This window comes from Diceros bicornis, chromosome 4, assembly GCF_020826845.1.
Source record: "Diceros bicornis minor isolate mBicDic1 chromosome 4, mDicBic1.mat.cur, whole genome shotgun sequence".
NCBI lineage: Eukaryota > Metazoa > Chordata > Mammalia > Perissodactyla > Rhinocerotidae > Diceros > Diceros bicornis.
Genome location: NC_080743.1, coordinates 30162358 through 30182157, shown reverse-complemented (window position 1 = coordinate 30182157; position 19800 = coordinate 30162358). Strand labels below are relative to the sequence as shown.

General features: G+C 37.8%; 1 protein-coding gene across 2 annotated transcripts in view; it reads left to right on the top strand.

Moving 5' to 3' along the window:
- Positions 1-19040, top strand: part of ARHGAP29 (Rho GTPase activating protein 29) — a 73076-nt gene extending 54036 nt beyond the window's left edge. For both annotated transcript variants that reach the window (XM_058538569.1, XM_058538570.1), the window contains exons 13-23: positions 2602-2759; positions 3302-3441; positions 3721-3825; positions 6477-6575; positions 7562-7701; positions 7988-8176; positions 8456-8593; positions 12755-12987; positions 14236-14566; positions 14699-14807; positions 17000-19040. In XM_058538569.1, coding sequence (XP_058394552.1) covers positions 2602-2759; positions 3302-3441; positions 3721-3825; positions 6477-6575; positions 7562-7701; positions 7988-8176; positions 8456-8593; positions 12755-12987; positions 14236-14566; positions 14699-14807; positions 17000-17874 — 2517 coding nt within the window. In that variant the 3' untranslated portion in view covers positions 17875-19040. The remainder of the gene's footprint in view (positions 1-2601; positions 2760-3301; positions 3442-3720; positions 3826-6476; positions 6576-7561; positions 7702-7987; positions 8177-8455; positions 8594-12754; positions 12988-14235; positions 14567-14698; positions 14808-16999) is intronic.
- The last annotated feature ends 760 nt before the right edge of the window (positions 19041-19800 follow it).

Here is a 19800-nt window from a genome sequence, read left to right as displayed (position 1 = left end):
ATTTTTTGTTTTGTTTTGTTTTAAACAGCATTCAAGAAAAGTTTATCTTTTTTTTAAAAAAAGTATAGGATAGAAAATTATATTGTACAAAAATTAATTTTTAGATTGTTGCTAATTTATAGGGGAGAAACTTTTCCCATTGATTTGAAATTATGGAAAATTCTATTTCAACAGATGTCAGAAAAATTTGCACTAATCCATGTGCCCATGGAGTAACTGAAACTTTGATGTAGGCAATTGAAAGCATAGAGTTGGAAGTCCTGTGTGCTTGAGTGAGCAGTGCCAGAAAATGTACAGAATTACAGTATGACTTTGACTGATAACATTTTCTCCTACTATTCATTTGGTCATTTCCCCTTTAGGAAGCACTTAGGACACTGTGCTATGAGTTGGGGACCTAGAAGAAAAGGACTAAGTCCCTGATTCAGGGAACAGATTAGGGGACAAAAAGATCCAGAGGCGTGATGATTTTTTAGGTACCTGTGAGCCACGCCAGTTAAGATGCCCAGCAAATACCGCAGGATCTGCAACCTGGAGTCCTCATTCTTTAGCATTTCTGTTAGGTGAGAGAGAAGGCTGAGTAATTTAGGGAAAAAAGATTTTAAGATTGGGCTACTGGTATATATTATTGGTTAAGTCTTTATTATTAACAAATATCCAGAGACAAACATTCAGCAGATGAATGGATTATGCCAGTATATTCATTTGACTTTTTTTTTTTTTTTGAGGAAGATTAGCCCTGAGCTAACATCTGTTGCCAATCTTCCTCGTTTTTGATGGGGAAGATTGGCCCTGGGCTAACATCCGTGCCCATCTTCCTCTACTTTATATGGGACGCTGCCACAGCATGGCTCGACAAGCGGTGCGTAGGTCCACACTCGGGATCTGAACCTGCGAACCCCGGGCCGCCAAAGCAGAGCACGCAAAATTAACCACTACACCTCTGGGCTGGCCCCCCGTTTGACTTTTTAAATTATTGGTGTTTTTAACTGGATTCATAAAGTTTGTTAAAAAGAATTAAAAATGTGCAGTTACCTTTAGGATCAAGAGAGTAAGTTCAGTGTACCGTTAACTGAGGAATTCCCTGATCACAGCTAGTGCTGGACTTACACTTAACCATTTGCAGTTTGAATTTCCCTTGTTCCTTGAAAGAGTTAGGACACAAGTAAGCTATTCTGTTATGTGCACTTTTCAAATATTATTTATGCTGAGTCTTAGTTATCCTTGGGGAAATGCCTGTCTACCTTGGAAAGGACTTCGAGGCTAACCAGAAGTTCAGTATCATCTGGTATATCCAGAGATGAAGAGGAAGCATGGCAGTCATTGAAGTAACATTAAGCCAATCGAAATTTGGCATTCGTTCACATTCCCCATGGAAAATAAATAAATAAATAAAAAATAAATCAGATCATGTTATAGCTCTTACCACCGGTAAAGTACAGTGGCTCCCCATTGTACTTACATCCCAACTCCTTACCCTGGTTTAGGTGACTGCTTCCCTTTCTGGCTCCACCTCTCAGTGTGCTTCAGCCCTTTTGACCTTTCCTCTCTTCCTTGAGCCCGACAGGCTCTTTCCCACTCAGTTTTGCCCTCGGGTCTTTGTACCACCTCTTCCTTTTGTCTGGATTGTCTTCTCCCTGAAACTTTGCATTGGCTCTTTCAGGTCTCAGTTCAGATGTCACCTCCTCAGAGAGGCCTTCACTACCCTACCATGTCAAATGTACCCTTCTGCAAACACATACCTGGTCATATTCCATAACTTGACAGTCTTATATGGGATTCATAACAGGTTTCAGTACCAGAAGTTATCTTATTTACCTTATTTGTTCTCTCTCTCCGACACCACCCTCAGGAAAACATCAACTCTGTGAAGACTGGGATCTCATCTGTTGGTCTGCCACAATATACCCAAAGCCTAGGTTTTTGTGAACATTGAATTAGTTAATTCATGTAACTCTCTCAGAAAGGAGCTGGTATATTGTGAGCACTCATCAGCTGTTGTTGTTATTGTTGTTGTTACTGTAAGTAGTAGTAGTGCTAGTATATTTAGGCATTTATAGAAACTCAATGGAAAAATGTATCTTGAATAGATTCAAGATAATACCTAATTAAAAAACTGAGTACTGTAGGATACATTATAAGTATAAAGCATTTCTATTTTTATAGGATTGAAAAAGTGAAAGTCAAAATAATAGTGCTCTGATGGGAAATTTTTTCCCCATGTTTTTCGCTGAAGAGTTTAGACAATTGTTGTCAGACCTTCAGAGGACAGAGCTGGGAATCCTCAAAAACACGTCCATTTCCTAAAATTGTGTACCAGTGGGGACATGGGGTTGTATTTTTTGAACTTTTCAGTTTAAAGCCAGTTTTGCTGGAAATGATTGCTCCTAGATGTTGGATTAAAACTACTTTTTTTTTTTTTTTTCTGATCTAGACCTTGCAAAAAGTCAGGCAACACAGTGTGCACGTGGATGATGTTCAGTGTTGTGTGCTTCACTGTATGGCATTTTCCTTGGTGCTGTCACTTGAAATAAATGTATATTTACATAGCATTCTGTGTCTCATGAGTTAGTCTGCCTTTTTTCTCTTCTGTGACCACAGGTGACAGTTAACCTCTTCCAGATGCAGCACCTGCAGGCTGCCTCCCTCGCAAGCAGTTTACAGTCTCTCTGTGATAGTGCCAAACTCTATGACCCTGGCCAAGAGTACAGCGAGTTTGTCAAGGCCACAAATTCAGCTGAAGAAGAAAAAGTTGATGGGTGAGAATTAATATACAGATGAAATTATTTCAAGAGAGAAAACCTTTATTGCTAAGTTCCTATCTGGTATAAGGCAGTGACTTTCCTAACATTGGCAGAATGGGCTTTAAAACTTTCTGAATTTTTTAATATTATTAAAGATGTAATTTAAGAGTAAAGCTTTCCATTTTGACAAGAGCTCAGTTCCTTGAGATTTAGAAATCCTTTGAGAATGGCAAATTATGATCATATCTATTTTTATTGTTCATAAATTTGACCTACATTTTCCACAGAGGTTATATTAGAAAAGTTTAACCATGACATGAATTATTGACTATACTTTTACTACTCTTTTCCATGTGTCAGCTGTAATAAGTACAAATGATTAATAAGTTTTATTCAAATCTCCTTTGAGAAGTTTAGCCACATAATATAGTTTGTTCTTAATATTTAGTTAATTACTCTATGTTTATTAAGTTAACAGATTTTTCTGAAAATAGAATAAAATAAGCTGATTATTAGTCATTCTTCTAAATGATGACTTTTATTTGGGTTTTTCTTAGGAATGTAAACAAACAGTTAACAAATAGTCCCCACGCTTCTGGATATGGACCTACCGACTCTTTGGAGGATGTTGTGCGCCTTCCTGACAGTTCTAGTAAGATTGAAGAGGACAGATGCTCTAACAGTGCAGATATAACAGGTAGTTTTTCACATTAAAGAGAGCACTAATTTATGAAAGATCAGATTGTTTAAATGTGATTTTAACATAAGATGCAGCTCTGGAATTTAATAATCAGGCCTTGAGTTGTAACTTTTTTAGGCTTTATTCACAGTTGTAAGCACTGTGCCTGTCTTAAAAAGTTGATAGTTGATCACTGTTAAGGAAATTTGACCTCTCTCATTTTACGTAATGTCAGTATTTTGCCTTAAGAAATCCGTCTTTAGCCAAATTTTGACATTAAATGTTCTTCTCTTAAAGGTCCTTCTTTTATAAGGTCATGGACATTTGGGATGTTTAGTGACTCTGAGAGCACTGGAGGAAGCAGCGAATCTAGATCTCTGGATTCAGAATCTATAAGTCCAGGTATATAAGTATTTAAGTCTAGCATTGAAAATGCAATGAAAGATTAAAGTATTCCTTTTGGGGGATATTTTTTAACTACCTTATTTTTATAATGAACTGTCTCACAGAGAGGAGTATATACATATATATGTACAGTTTAAAGAAAAATAACACAAACCCTCATGTATTCACCACCCAGCCTAGAAATAGAGCATTATCAGTGTGTTGGAAGGCCCCTCTCTGTATAGCTCCTTGATACTGTTGCCCTATCTCCCACCAGAGTAAACCATCATCCTGAATTTTGTTAATCATTCCCTGGCTATTTTAAATGTGTTCGACCTATATCTAGTTGAGCTTTGCCCTCTTTTGAATGTTATACAGATAGAATCATACTATTCTTTTGTGACTTCTTTATGCATCTTTTTTTTTGTGATCCACATTGATGTGAGTAGTCATCTTTATTTTATACTATATGCTGTATAGTGTTCTATAAACATAATTATCATTATCTATCTTTTGGATTGTTTTTTGTAGTTAATTGCTATAATGAACAGTACAGTTAACACCAATTCTTGTGCCTCTGATTACTTATTAATTTTTTACAAATGTCCTTTAAGGTACTTTGATATAATAGTCTCGTGCTCCTTAGAGACGCAGAGTAGGTGTTTTGAACTCTCCCTTAGTGGCTTCAGAAAGGATAGCTTGCCATTTGTGACCACATCGATGGACATTGAGGGTATTATGCAAAGTGAAATAAGTCGGAGGGAGAAGGTCAAATACTGTATGATCTCACTCATTAAGTAGTAAATAATAACAACAAACCAACACATAGAGACAGAGATTGGATTGGTGGTTACCAGAGGGGAAGTGGGGAGGGAGGAGGGTGAAAGGGATAATTAGGCACATGTGTGTGGTGATGGATTGTAATTAGTATTTGAGTGGTGAACATGAGAACATGATGTAATCCATGTGGAAGTAGAAGTATAATGGTGTACACCTGAAATTGATACAATGTTATAAACCAATGTTACCACAATAAACCAAAAAAAAAGAAAGGATAACTTGCCACAGGTTATACAGCTAGCAGGAGAAGAAGGTAGCGCTTGAACCCATGAGGTTCTTCGACATTCTTTCTTTCTCCTCCACTCTTCTAAGAACGACTGCTTCAGTCTTATTCTTCCTGGCTACGTTTCTTTCTCCTAGGATATCAGCTGTGGAGGGTGCATTATAGGATTTAACTTGCCTCAGAATCCAGGGGTTTTTTGTTTGTTTGTTTGTTTTTAGTGTTCTACATATTACAGAAATTTTATTCATGTAAATAAATGTCTTGAATTCAAAGTTAGAATTAACTTCCATGCAGCACTGGGGTTTGTAGGCTTACTTTGTGTCTTCCTTTAAAACTAGCTCTGTTCAAGGGACACCTTGGAGATGTGAGCCTAAATATTTAACTGAATATTTGTAAATAGCTTTGTAAGAACAAGATGGTTCTAGCTATCCACTGAAATAAAGGCCCAATCTAGAGCAAGCCCTAAATCACTTGGGATCATGTGAGACTTCATGTGATAAAGACAAAAATTTGGAACCTAGTCACGTGATAAATGGGTAAAGACTTGAGGATGCTCAGCCCAGGAAAGAGGAAACTTGGGGGCATGACTGCTGTCCTCAGATATCAGAAGTGAAAAGGGATTCGCGTTAGAGTGCTTGTTTGCTCCTTTAGCTCCTTTAGGGAAAAGTATAACCAAAGGCTGGGATTTATAGGGAGGCAGAGTCTGTTCAATAATATAAGGAAGCCGTTTTACAATTAGAGTCGTCCTACGGTGGAACACGTGACCTCATGATTTCTCAGTCGCTGGGAACACATTCAAAGCAAAAACTAGATGACCACCTTTCAAGCATATTTTGAGGAGACATATTTTTCGGGAGAGGGTATTGGTTTAAATCATTTGTAAAGCCCTTTCTAACTCTGAACCTAAGACTGTTAAGGCCTCGAGTTAAGTGAATTCTTCCGCTTGGATATAGCGCTGTTTCTAACATCAGCAGGGAGCAGATAAACCTCATTACCTAGCGGGGCTGCTTCTGAACGTTCTTTGATACACACAGCGGAGTCCTTTGCTGACAAAGCTGCATCCTGTGCTCTCAGCTCCCTGCCAGGGATCATTGTTCCTGGTTCCCAGTCTCCTGTCTTACTTGTGAGATAAATGTGGTGTTACTATTGTATTGCTGTATTCTAGATTTTTGTATATTTTAGGAAGCTTTAGGGTACATTGTATACATTCATTTATAACTTAATTCAGCAAGCATTTAATGACAACTTTGCCATTGTGTCAGCCACTCTGTCAGATATTAGATGTGAATGTGAGTAGAAAATCCTCCCCGTCCTTGTAGAGCCTCCAGTCTCTGATATTTACTCTCAGAAGTTAGCAGTAAGGTCTCATTGAGATGTATGATCCATACTTTGTGTAAATTTATTAGGAAATGTCAGATTTGGTTAAATTCTCTTGTTCCCTGGAATAATATCAGAATTCTGTGTATCCAGAGTCTAAGAATGGAAGCAGATTTTTACATCGTAGCTAATAAAATAGTATGACTTGTACTATTCAAAAAATGTTATTACCCATTTCTGAAATTCTACAGTGAATGGTCAGGTAACTGTATCCACAATTTTCTTTTAGGAGACTTTCATCGAAAGCTTCCACGAACTCCGTCCAGTGGAACCATGTCTTCTGCAGATGATCTAGATGAAAGAGAGCCACCCTCCCCTTCAGAAGCTGGTATTGCACTTGTCTGAATCAGTATCACTGCATGATATTAGGAAAATAGTATGATTTAAAGAATTGCTTTGCTGTATTAGGCATTATAATGATTTAAATATATCCCAACAAATTATGTATAAGTGTGGATTGATAATTTATTAATCAAATATTATGAATACAAATATAAGAATAAGCAGCAAAACTACTTTATCTAAAATGTATTAGCATGGTGCTAAAATAGGCTAGATATTTTGATCTTTCATAAACCTAACAGTGACTTAACTGTTGAGAGGGTTGCAGTGCGTAGAAATTCTAAAAAAGCCTCTTCAAAAGAAACAGTGCAAGAAGCTAGGCAGGAAAAGTAAATAAGTATACTTTTTGAGGACAAGGAAAGTTGTGGATGTTGAAGGATCTGAAAGAGAAGTCAGTTACCTTAATGACTTAAATTAGACTCATACAAGTTAATTTTTTACATTTGAGACCTCCATACTCCTCTGTGGTATCACTTCCTAAAATAATGTATAACATCTGACCTCTTGTAGGATATTGATATATAACTAGCTAGTGTTATCTATAACTTTATAATGAATTAAGAATACCTTTTTTCTTATTGCGTATAATGCTGACACACAAACCTTGTGTGGCTAGTTTTCTTTGAAGCTTTTATAGGAGCATTTTCAAAGAATGTAATTCCACCTATGTAACACTTCCCAGCTGTCTAAAGGGCGTATTAATAACTGTACATTTGCTGATTCTGAAAACATTATGCCATGCTATTTTAGAAGTATGTTACTGATTTGATGGTGATTTTTACTCAAAGCTAAAATGTTTGAGAAATGTGCCTCATAAGAGATCTATAAATTGGATGCTTATTTTGATGTTAACAGACTCAAAATAATATATGAATGATTACCAAGTCTGAAGATTTTTCAAAATAACTATCATATGCTATAATTTTTCTGTCATCTTACAATTCTTATATGCTAACCTATTTCTGTTGCAAGGACCCAATTCCCTTGGAACGTTTAAGAAAACATTGATGTCAAAGGCAGCTCTCACTCACAAGTTTCGTAAATTGAGATCTCCCACGAAATGTAGGGATTGTGAAGGCATCGTAGTATTCCAAGGTGTTGAATGCGAAGAGGTAAGATCTTTCTGGAATTACATTAGCCCCTGTATGCTTTTTGCTTTATACTTTTTTGTTATTAATTTTACTGATTAGGATCTTTTGCAAATGTATTTTTAGTAAATTGAACCACAGAGTACATTCTATAATTTTATATTTCATTTTGCTGTTAAATGTATTTTGAAGACCACAAGTAACACCTTTTAAACTCATTTTTGTCATGTTACCACTCTACCTATAGTTTTCTCAGTTGTGAATAGTTTTAAGGTGAGTTAATCAGTTTTAAACTATCATTTTCTTGTAGTGTCTCCTTGTTTGTCACCGAAAGTGTTTGGAAAATTTAGTAATCATTTGTGGTCATCAGAAACTTCTGGGGAAAATACACTTATTTGGAGCAGAATTCACACAACTTGCAAGAAAGGAACCAGATGGCATCCCTTTTATACTCAAAATATGTGCCTCAGAGATCGAAAATAGAGCCTTGTGTCTACAGGTACGTTATAATTCTTAAGACTAAAATTTTAAAAAGATAAATGCTTGTGTGATTTGTTTTAAAGACGAGGAGACTTTAAAGGAAAGCAATGTTCTCAAATTTTAATAAGTAACTGAATTTATTCAGATTTATTTGGAAAATATTTCTTCATTTTGCCCTAATTTTTTTCTGAAATTTTAATAAAAATTGAAGTATATACATCAAATATATTTACATGTCTGCATTTAGCTATTTGTACTAATGTAGAATTTTGCAAAAATTTTCCCCTTTCTTCTTAAGGGAATTTATCGTGTATGTGGAAACAAAATAAAAACTGAAAAACTGTGTCAAGCTTTGGAAAATGGAATGCACTTGGTAGACATTTCAGAATTTAGTTCACATGACATCTGTGACGTCCTGAAATTATACCTTCGACAGGTAAAGTTTTTACCTTTGAAACTGTCATTAAATAGAAAAGAGCAAATATATGATTTGTATTTTGCTGATAACATTTGCTACACGTATTTTCATTGACGTAGAACATATTGATATCTTTCCAATTTTAATGTACAGATCAAAGAGTGTATAAAATAGATGTACAGTTTAAAGACCAATAATAATAAAAGCAAACACTCCTTTCCCATCACCTGGCTTAAGGAACTAGAACATTACTGTTCCTTATAGAAGGCCCTTGTGTGCCCTCCCCAGTTGTAGCCCACAACCTCACCCCAGTGGTCTTTCCTAATAACTCCTTCTCTTCTTAATAGTTTTAATACCTGTTGTGTATTCCTAAACAGTGTATCATTAAGTTTTGGAAAACCGAGTGGAAAGCGTAAATCTAGCTGTATAAGGAAAGACCATTATTCATGCTGTTATATGAAGGATTCAGTAAGTAGAATAGTGTCATAAGTAGCATAGTGTCTGGTTTATGGTACAGCTTTACCTTCATTGATATTTTAGAACAGCTGTTGTGAGAGGTGGGCAAGGTCATGAATGCATCCTGGAAGTTCACCATATTTGGGGCATCAGGTAGGGCTGTCCTGTAAGCTGGGTACTGGAAGTTCAGGAGGCATATGATTGGAGAGTGAGCTGCTCTATATTTTCTCTTTCTGTGCTTACTCTTGTTGCTGCAGTTTACAGGAGTAGGTCCAAAGAAAACAATTCTATGAGGTGAAGTAAAGGCCTTAGTGGCTTCAGGCAGCAGCTCATGGAGGGCTTGCAGGAACAATCAGCACATTGTCATGATGAGCCAAGTACAAAAAGATCTGGGCCAAGCCCTCTGCATTCTGTCCTGAGGTGAAGGTGAAGAGACAGTTACAGCATGCAGTGACGATGGTCCTTAACAGGTCCATCTCTGGAGTCCTGCTCTCCATCTGGATCCTTTTTAATATGATGAATAGCTGTCATCCTGGGATCTCCACCCTCTTCTCTTTTGTGAGGGAACACCTGTCTTCTGTGTGTGTCATGTCTTTCTGTTTTTGGTTTATTCTCCTGTTTTGGTCATGCACATCCTTGAGCAAGGTGGAATAAGAGTCAATATTTGAAGCCTTATTTATCTGTAAGTGTCTTTGTTGTATTCTAGGCTGGAAATGGTTTTTCATCAGAATTTTGGAGGCATTTTTTTGTTGTTCTCTTTGAAGCCTGAGATCCTTCTTATTCCTGATTCTTTGTATGTGGCTTGTTTTCTTTCTGACTTCTTTTTCCCCCATTATCCTACAATTTCACAGTGATATTCCTTGATGTGGGTGTATTTTCATCCACTGTTTCAGGCACCACACGAGCCCTGTCATTCTAGTTACTTGGCCTTTAGTTCTTGGAACTTTTATTTTGTTGCTCATTGTCTCCCCGCCCTCCATCTTCTCTGTATTTTCTTTCTGGAACTTATGTTTGGATACCTGACAACTTGTACTGGTTCTCTAGTTCCCTAACCTTTTCTCTGTTATTTATTCCTTTTTTTGTTTTTGTTTTATACTTTCTAAGAGATTTCCTCAGCTTTATCTTCCACCCTACTGTAAACTATTTCATTTCTGAGATCGTGTTTAATTTCTAAGAACCCTAGTTTTCTCTCTCCCTTTTATAGCATTGTTTATTTTTTAATGAATGTAGTATCTTATCTACCTGACGATATTCATAGCTTTCTTTTAAAAGGGTTCTTTTCTCTGCTTAGCTTCTAGCCCTGTCTAATATAAATATACTGTGAGCCCTATATATAGTATTAAATTTCCTAGTGGCCACATAAAAAGAATAAACAGGGTGAAGTTAATTTTAATATTTTGGTTAACATAATGAAAATATTATTTGAACATCTAATCAATATTTTTAAATTACTAATGAAATGTTTTACTTTTTTTTTTTGGTACTGAGCCTTTGAAATATTGGCGTGCATTTTTCTTTTAGAGCATGTGTCAGTTTGAACGAGCCACATTTCCAGTGCTCAGTAGCCATATGTGGCTAGTGGCCACCACATTGATAGCACAGGTCTAGACCTTCAAGTTGGTTTTGTTCTGCCTGTTTGACTTGTCTTCCATGGTTGTCTGCTTAAAATGATAAAGTTGGGGGGCCGGCCCGGTGGCGCAAGCGGTTGGGTGCGCGCGCTCCGCTGCGGCGGCCCGGGGTTCGCTGGTTCGGATCCCGGGCGCGCACCGACGCACTGCTTGGTGGGCCATGCTGTGGCGGCGTCCCATATAAAGTGGAGGAAGATAGGCACCGATGTTAGCCCAGGGCCGTCTTCCTCAGCAAAAAAGGAGGAGGATTGGCGGATGTTAGCTCAGGGCTGATCTCCTCACAAAAAAAAAAAAAAAATGATAAAGTTGGGAATTTAAATCTCTTTGGAAGCTCTTGAATACATGAAGGCTATGAAGATTTGAGCTTATTGTAGTATGATATAGGTGGGCTGTTTGGGAAACACCTCTGTCTGCATCCCTAGGTCTCTGCTCTTGGGCTGGTCTGATACCCCAGAGAAGGGTCTTTCCCTGCCTAGAGGTATGGTGCCAGAACCCTGAGGGCCAAGTACAGTAGAAGGCTCCAGCATTTGGGCATGCATGCAGTTGCTAAATCCCTATTTTTAGGTAGTTGCCCACCTGTTCCTTGTGTTGGCATTGCCCATCCAGAGACCCTCTGTTTTACACTGCCTAGAGAAGAAATCCCCAGACTTCGGGGAAATAGTAGCCCAGGAGCATCGAATGGAGACAAGGATCTAGAGATCTAATGCTTCTTGGATAGCCCACCCTCCCCCAGGATTAGAGGACCTACTGCTGGCAGTCCCTGAGTCTCCTTAGGATCCTGTAAATCATGTTGGATCTCAGTTTGGGACTTCAGCTTTCTCAGGACTGCTGAATCAGCTCTTGTTCATGTGCTGTTCAGCTTGTGAAATGTTGCTTTTGTCTCTATTCCTCTTCTCCCAGTCCTTTGGGCTTAACTGTATATCGGGGGGTCACTGGAGGGAAAAAAATTAGGTACAAATGTTGGATCTGCCATGTTAGCCCAGGAAACTATTGATATCTCTTTAATCACATTTTGCAGGATTCTCATCTGAGAAATGGAGGCCAAGTACCTTTGGGTGACTGTTAATCTCACAGTAAATGATCCTTTATCTCTTCTAGCCAGTCAGAGAGAGGAAATGTATGGGGTCCAAGCTATCAGTTCTCATTCTGTCTCAGGAATGCTGTGAGACCAAGACTTTAGTGTGGGAAGCCACGCTCAATTCTTACTGTATTAGAGAGTAGCCTTCATTTTCCTCATGTACCATGTAGCAAATCTAAAGCTCCAAGAGGTATAGTGAACTCCTTCAAATCCCGGAGTGGTGGAGGTAGAAACTGATCTCAAAGCGTCCCCTCTCTGGGACCAGCCAGAAAAACTGGAGAAGCAGGAGCCTACCTCACCCAGATAGTATAGGACATCAGCTAACCAAAGGTACCCTGTATTTTCCATCACTGAGCAGTGGAAACACTGAAATCAGTTATACTTGTAGACAAATCAAGGTGGCACATTCCCTTTGATAGTTTGATAGAGGAACTTTTTCTTTGGATCTACTTATGGCAATTCAAGTTGTATATAAAAATTAGATAAATAAAATGTTGACAGTTTCTTTCTTGTAAGCCATATTGTCTTTTGCTAATCTTCAATCTGACCCAAGTAAAACACAAGGACCCTGTAGCATTTTGTTCTCTGTCTCCTCCATGCCAGTAAATTCAGAATATAAGCCTTTTCTAATTAATTTGACTTATTTTGTGCATTATCCTGCATTCGTTTCCACAGAACAGTTGAAGATCTTGTTAACTTTGGGGCAGTCATGAATGTAACTGGTAGAGAATGCATATGAGAATTTTTAAGTCTCATTATGCAGCTTTAGGTTTAGAGTTTTTACTGATTGTTAACTGTTAACTCATTTTTTAATATAGATATAATTTATGATGATGATGTCAGATTCAATTTATAGATCACATCTGTAGCAAATATCTGTACATTTCTAAACGTGGATTGACCTTAAGTCTTGTTAATGTAAAAAAACATGCTAAACCATTCAGTAGCTATTCAGTAGGTTAATATCAGGGAAAAAATGGACAGAATGATATTCCTAATGTAATTTTGTTTCTTTAGCTCCCAGAACCATTTATTTTATTCCGATTGTACAAGGAATTTATAGACCTTGCAAAAGAGATTCAACTTGTAAACGAAGAACAAGAGACAAAAAAGGATAGCTCTGAGGACAAAAAATGGCCGAATACATGCATAGAAATAAACCGAATTCTTCTAAAAAGCAAAGACCTTCTAAGACAATTGCCAGCATCAAATTTTAACAGTCTTCATTACCTCATAGTACATCTTAAGCGGTAAGAACTTTGTGCAAGACGAGCATCCATTAGTGGATGGATGATCAGTTTTTTGTTTTTGTTTTTTTGATTTTTAAAAATTGTGGTAAAATACACATAACATAAATTTACCATCTTAACCATTTTTGAGCGTACAGTTCAGTAGTATTAAGTACTAACTTAATTCACATTGTTGTGGTGTTGTTTTTAAAATGAACGTTTCATATCTAATATGTATTAGGGAAAAGGAGACAATGAATCTGTGTTCATGTAGCCAAGATTTTTCCCGCAGATGCCTCCTATGTGCCAGGCTCTGGCTGGGGAAGCAAGGATGAAAACGAGATTTCTGCCATCTGTTGTGCTTGTCAGCTTGAGGGGCAGACCTGCCACAAGTACAGTGCAGCGTCATTCTTATTCTAACAGAGCTGCGCACAATACGCAGAGGGAGATGGGGAGGGAGGGTCGTGAATCAGAGAAGGTAGCTCTGAGCCAGACTTGAAGAACTCAGAAGTGGTTTGGTGGCAGAGAATGTGCAGAAGAGCATGCCTGGCAGAGGGTAACAGACACAGAGACATAGGAGATCATTTTGCATTTGGGAATTTGGTTAGGCTGGGATATAGCAAGCGAGAGCGGGAAGTGAGCTAGGTAGAGGCCCGATGAAGAAAGTCTTACATACCTGGCAGATGAGTTGACTATCTTCCTTCTGTACCCAGTAAAGAATTTTGAACCAGGAATTTAACATGCTCGGATTTGCCTGTTAGATTTTTCTGGCAGCAATATGGAGAATGGGTTGGAGGGGAGGGTTTTACTGCGTTTCAAAACTCCTTGAATAGTCATAGAAATAAAAGAGGATGAGAGCTTGAAGTAAGGTCAAAGCAGTGTGGGTGGCAATAGAACAGAGATCTTTAGGAGGGAAAATCAGCTAGGCTTGAAGACTAGCTCTGGCAGTGAGAGAGAAATCAGCAATGATGTTTGTTTCCAGCATAAGGACCTGGGAGGATGTACTGTATACTAAGAGGGGAGCAGGTTTTAGGGGTATTTTTTTATTTCCGCTGGTAAAACTATAGTAGTTCCTGCTACTTACTTCAATTTTATCCTACTACTGTGAAACCCAATTTGGTGTGTGGTCAGTATTTAATCAAATAAATATATCCTTTTCCTAGACTTCTGCAGCCCATTTTTTCTCTACCCTTCCCAATCCATGGTAAACTATTATCAAGGAAATCTAATAGGGAAATCTCATACAACTTTATGTGTTCTACTTCTCAGAGTCGTAGATCATGCGGAAGAAAACAAGATGAACTCCAGAAATTTGGGAGTGATATTTGGACCAAGTCTCGTTAGGCCAAGGCCCACAACTGCGCCTGTCACCATCTCCTCTCTTGCTGAATATTCAAATCAAGCACGGTTGGTAGAGTTCCTCATTACTTACTCGCAGAAGATCTTCGACGGGTCCCTACAACCACAAGATGTAGTTGTGTATAGTACAGGTGGTGTGACACCCCAGGTTGATCAAGGCTGTCTTCAGAAACCTCTGTTATCACCAGAAGAAAGAGACCCAGAACATTCCATGAAGTCACTATTTTTCTCTTCAAAGGAAGTGAGTTTTGACCTTTATGAAATTGTGTTGGAACTTTGTAATGTTTATGTTAATAAGTTAAAAATCTTTGAACTGTTTATTTTGAGGTGTCATTAGCCTTCTTCAGGTTTAAAAATTCTCTTCCATCAACAGGATATCCGTACTGCAGACAGTGAAAGCAGAATTTTTGAACGAGCTAAATCATTTGAGGAATCAGAACGAAAGCAAAATGCATTAGAAAAATGTGATGCATGTCTCATAGGTGAGTGGCCTTGTAAAATACATGTTTACTGACTTAAAACTGTGCCAATAAACCATAATTAAGAGCCAAAGAGGAGTGGAGTGAAGTGAGTGGAGTTGGGAGGAGTCAGAGAAGGAAGCTTCATTAGTAAACACATCTTTGCTAGCCATTAAGCAAGTTGCCTGTTAGTGTACCTTGCATTTAAATGAACATCATTCTTCACAATAACCTTTCTTATAAAAAGATATGTTGAAGTTCATAGGTGTTTTTTGTGCTCTTTCTGAAATATTTTTTTTCTATTTATTTTTGCCATCAGTTAAAGTCAAGGCAGGAATGTGTTGAGCAGTATGATAATTCATTAGCATCTCGGTTGCTAGAGATCGTTGTATTAATCCAACTGCTCATAAAGAGTAAACTAGACTCCTAAAATTCAAAAAATTTAGACTCCTAGAACTCTTAAAATTTTTTTCAAATTCTTTTACTTGTCCCCTGCCTTTAACACATTAAGCACACATATGTGTGTGTCTTTATTTCATTGACTGTTGTCATTTTATTCACTGTATGATGTTTAGTTGCAGTGATGGTAACTGTCAAGCTGGTGGAAAGGCTTCCATTTGTTACTGTAATTCTATACATTACTAGAGCTAAATTCCAATTTTTTTAAATGCAGCCATATATGCTAAATTTGATGTATAATCAAATATCAGTGATCGTAGCCTGACAGGGTCTAAAAGAAATAAAGGAGCTAATGTTTGTTAAGTACTTGCTGCTCTGTGCTAAGCACTGTGCTTATCATTTGATTCCTTTTGTCTGATTTGATCTTCATAACAGTTTTGGGCTATAAAGTAGGTAGTATTAGCCCCATTCAACCCATAGCCTAATAGTCTGAGAGAGGTTAAATAATGCCAGAGGTCAAGCTCCTAATAAATTGTTCAGTCAGTAGTTGAACCTATGTTTGTGCTTATTTCACTATCCCATGACCCAGTGCTCCCAATTAGGAATACATGGTAATAATAATAACTGTCAGTTTTTGAGTGCTTATTATAGATACACCAGATAATTCTAAGCGCCTTTGGTGATTCGATCATGTAGGCCACACATCAACATAGGTACAGTTGTGATTCTTTTCTCACAGGTGAAGACACTCAGGGACAGTGAGGTTGCCTTGCCCAGTACAAAAGTGGTAGAGCTGAACTAAACCCAGCCACTGGGTCTCAGAGTCTGCTCTCTTATCCATTAGGCTCTAAGTTTTTCCCGTAGAACTTTAAGAATATACTTTGGTGGGTGCCTACAGCCCAACCCCAAAGAATCAGGTCCCATAGAATGGTCTATAAATGTGGGGAAGGACCTGGGAAAGCAACACAAGAGAGCACTGCCCTGGAAGCCCAGGGAAGAGAGGTCAGCAGTCTCAGGTAAGGAAGAAGGTCAGATGCGATGATGAATGCCATGATCCTGATGGCACCTGTCTGCAGACCACTGCCCGAAAGAGGAGCATGAGCACAAGGCTGGAATTTTCCAAAAATGGGAATTTTTTAGGAGAGGTGCTGTAAAAAGGGACAGGGTTTGAAGGAGCTCATGGTTCTAGTTTGAGAAAACATAGACCATGGTTCCAGACTTGATAGGAAAGAGAAGAAAATAAGTCTGGGAATAAACAGTAAATGGAGAGAATGGCATTTTTTACTTAAAATAAAACTATTCAGCCTTAATTGGACAGGATGAATGCTGTAGTCCATTAATTAGTTGATCAGATATGAAGGGCATCTAAGGCGTTTCTGTGGTATGCTCTCACTGTGGGTTGAGTATCTGAAAAGCAGATTGAGCGAGTAGGCAAAAGCCTTGGGACTCAGGGCACACCTGCGTTTGGTTGGTGTGTAAATTGGTGTCACTTTTCTGAGGTGAATTTACCGATGTCTGCCTATTGAAATCGTGACAGCTCTTTCACCCAGCAAATACTTGTTCATGCGCAGCATGTAAAAAGAAGTTACTTCAGCAAATTTTTTTACTAACCTGCAGTGGATTTTTTAGCTGCTTATTATATTGATTTAAATAAATATAGAATTCTAACATTTTTATTTATTTTATTCAAAATATACCTTTAATACTTGATGAATATTTAACTCCTCTGCCTAGATAACTGAGAATAACTTGGAAAAAATATTATTATTAACCACATGCCATAAGTTGACTTTTAAATAAATCTTTCCCTTTTTCAGACAACAAAGTGCATTTGCTTATAGACCAAGAGCGTGAATCAGCATCACACAGGATGCAACATGTTTGTAAAACCTCCAAGCCACTTCCTCTGAAACCCGGGAGGGAAACAAATAGTGTTGAGAGGCATCTTCCAAGGACCAAGATTAGACCTGTAAGTTTGCCTGCCGATAGACTACTTCTTCTTGGAAGCCTTCCTAATGAGAGAAATGGCAGAAATATGGGAAATGTAAATTCAGACAAGTTTTGCAAGAACCCTACCTTTGAAGGAGTTAATAGAAAAGACACCCCTACTGTTGTTTGTTACAAATTTGATGGCTTTGACCAGCAAACTGTACAAAAAACTGGGGAGAAACAGTATGAACAAAGCGACCTAACTGCAAAGCCTCCAATGACTGCGCCCAGTGCATTCCAGGACAGAGTGACGACGAGCGTCAGGATCAGCGGGGAGCATGCAGTCGGTGCCACCCAGCCCAGTAAGCCGTACACAGAGCCAGCCAGGTCAGCACGACAGGTGTTGGAGAGACGGTCGTCTGACTCGTGCCCTCCTGCTCCTGTCAGAGCACCCAGAACACTGCAGCCCCAGCACTGGACGACGTTTTATAAACCACATGCCCCCGCTGGTAGTGGGAGAGGGGATGAGGAGAAGCCTGCAGCAGCCTCCGAAGCCGGACCTCCTGGCACAGCTCCTGCTCCCCAGGAGCATGCCCTGAAATCAGTTCCAAACTCAGAAAACGGATCAACCTGTGCCGGGCAGCCTAAAGAGAACTCTGAGGAGCGGGACCTGCCTGACGTGCATCCACCATGTCAGAGACCAAGGCTAAAACGAATGCAGCAATTTGAAGACCTTGAAGATGAAATCCCACAGTTTGTGTAGGGTTGTCAAAATTCAGCTTTTCTTTTTTTGTTTTGTTTTGTGGTATTGTGTTCGTTTTGTGAAAGAAATTTTTGACAACAGGGCCCCTTTTGTATAGGATTGCCAAATGATGGACTTTGCTTTTTGTCATTGTACTGTGTTATCTTGTGTTGGTTATACTGAATGGTAGAATGTTTGATAGGGCCACATCTGTGCCTCACTGGAATTATCTGTATTTTTGAAGTTGTGAATAAATAGGTGGACTCATATTTTTTTAAAGTTCATTGATTTTTCCCAGAAAATGGTTCATTTAAATGCATCCCTAATATATGATATAGTTCTTAACTAATAGGTGCAATTGGGGAAAAACAGCTTTATTTTTTTGAAGTGAAACTAAGTGCTTATTTATAAAAGGAATGTTTCTGAATGCAAGTGCCCAAAAGATCTTTGGTATGATCGTTTTTTTCACACAATTTTATACTGCATCTTTGACCATTTGTGCTGTTACAGTATGTATGTAACCTTTTATTTTTCAATTGGCAATTCACTTAACTTTTTAATATTCACATAATGGCCAAAAGGCTTGCAGATCTGTATTTAATTGCATTTTAATTAATTGCCAAATTTTACCTGTGGTAGTCAGTTGAATTGTACCAAGAAAATGCACTTAAACCTGTTTCTAAATTATATAGTTCAGTTACATCTTATTTGGCGTTAGATGGTTTTAATACATTTTATAGTTTTTCACCTCTTGACTTTGTTCTGCATAAACTTTTGTTGTTCAACAGTTCTGAACCTTTTGGTATTTTATATAATGGTCCAAAAAATGTTTTAAAATTCAATGCATTTCCTCTTGATATTGTCTCGGGTTTTTTTTAAACCATTCCTTTTGTATAAAATGTTTTCACTTGTGAATAATTTTATGTACTTTTTCTACCTGAACTTTTAACCATTGACAATGTATGTTTCATCTGAATCGTGCAAAGATTTATTTAAGTTGATTCTAAGAGTATAGTTCAATTAGCCTCATTGTTTGGAATTTGAGAGAAGGTGTAGATGATTGGATATATTTCATTTATCAAATTCCCATTTTTTAGAACTAGTACAATTCTGTTATTTTATGGGTTTTGTCATTTTGCCTAAAATAGGATATAAAGGGACAAAAAAATAAAATAGCCTCTTTTGTATGTGTGAATTCTATTTATAGTATATACTTTTATATGACCATGTTATAGCCCCTTGATAAAAAAATATATATATATAACCTGTTAAATTATTTCAAGTTCTTGTGATGTCTCTGAAATTGTTGCCTCTTAGAGTGTGAGACTCTAAGGGTTATTAGCCATTGGCTTAGTGGTCAGCACTTGGGCTCATACATCCCTTGACTACAATGTGGAATGCATTTTCTGGGAAGTTGTTATATTGTTCTACGTGACGTTAAGGACTAGGGAGACGTGAATAATCTGCCCTTTTGTGCTGGAGCCTTCTTTTTAGTTTGCACTGTACGAAATATAAAAGAATTGTATTGCTACAAAAACCTAAAAACAAAATAAGAGCCAACATTTATTGAGCCCTCTCTGTGTGCCATGAACTCTGCTAAGTTCCTACATAAATTGTTTCATTTCAGGTTCACAGCAGCCTATGGTGGGTAAGTAAGTATTTTTTTTATTTCTGTGTTACAGATAAGGAAACAGGCTCAGTTAAATGATGTGCTCTTGGTTCCACAGGTGTAACAGTTGGAGTCAAGTCTCAGACAAAGGGCTGTCAGATTCTGATGGTTAGTGCTCTTAATGACTGTGTTAATGCTGAGGAATATCAGGTAGTGTTTAACAATAGAAAATACACCTTTTAAAAAATTTTTATTGTGGTAAAATATGTGTAACATAAATTTACCATTTTAACCATTTTTAAGTGTACAGTTGCGTGGCATTAAGTACATTCACATTG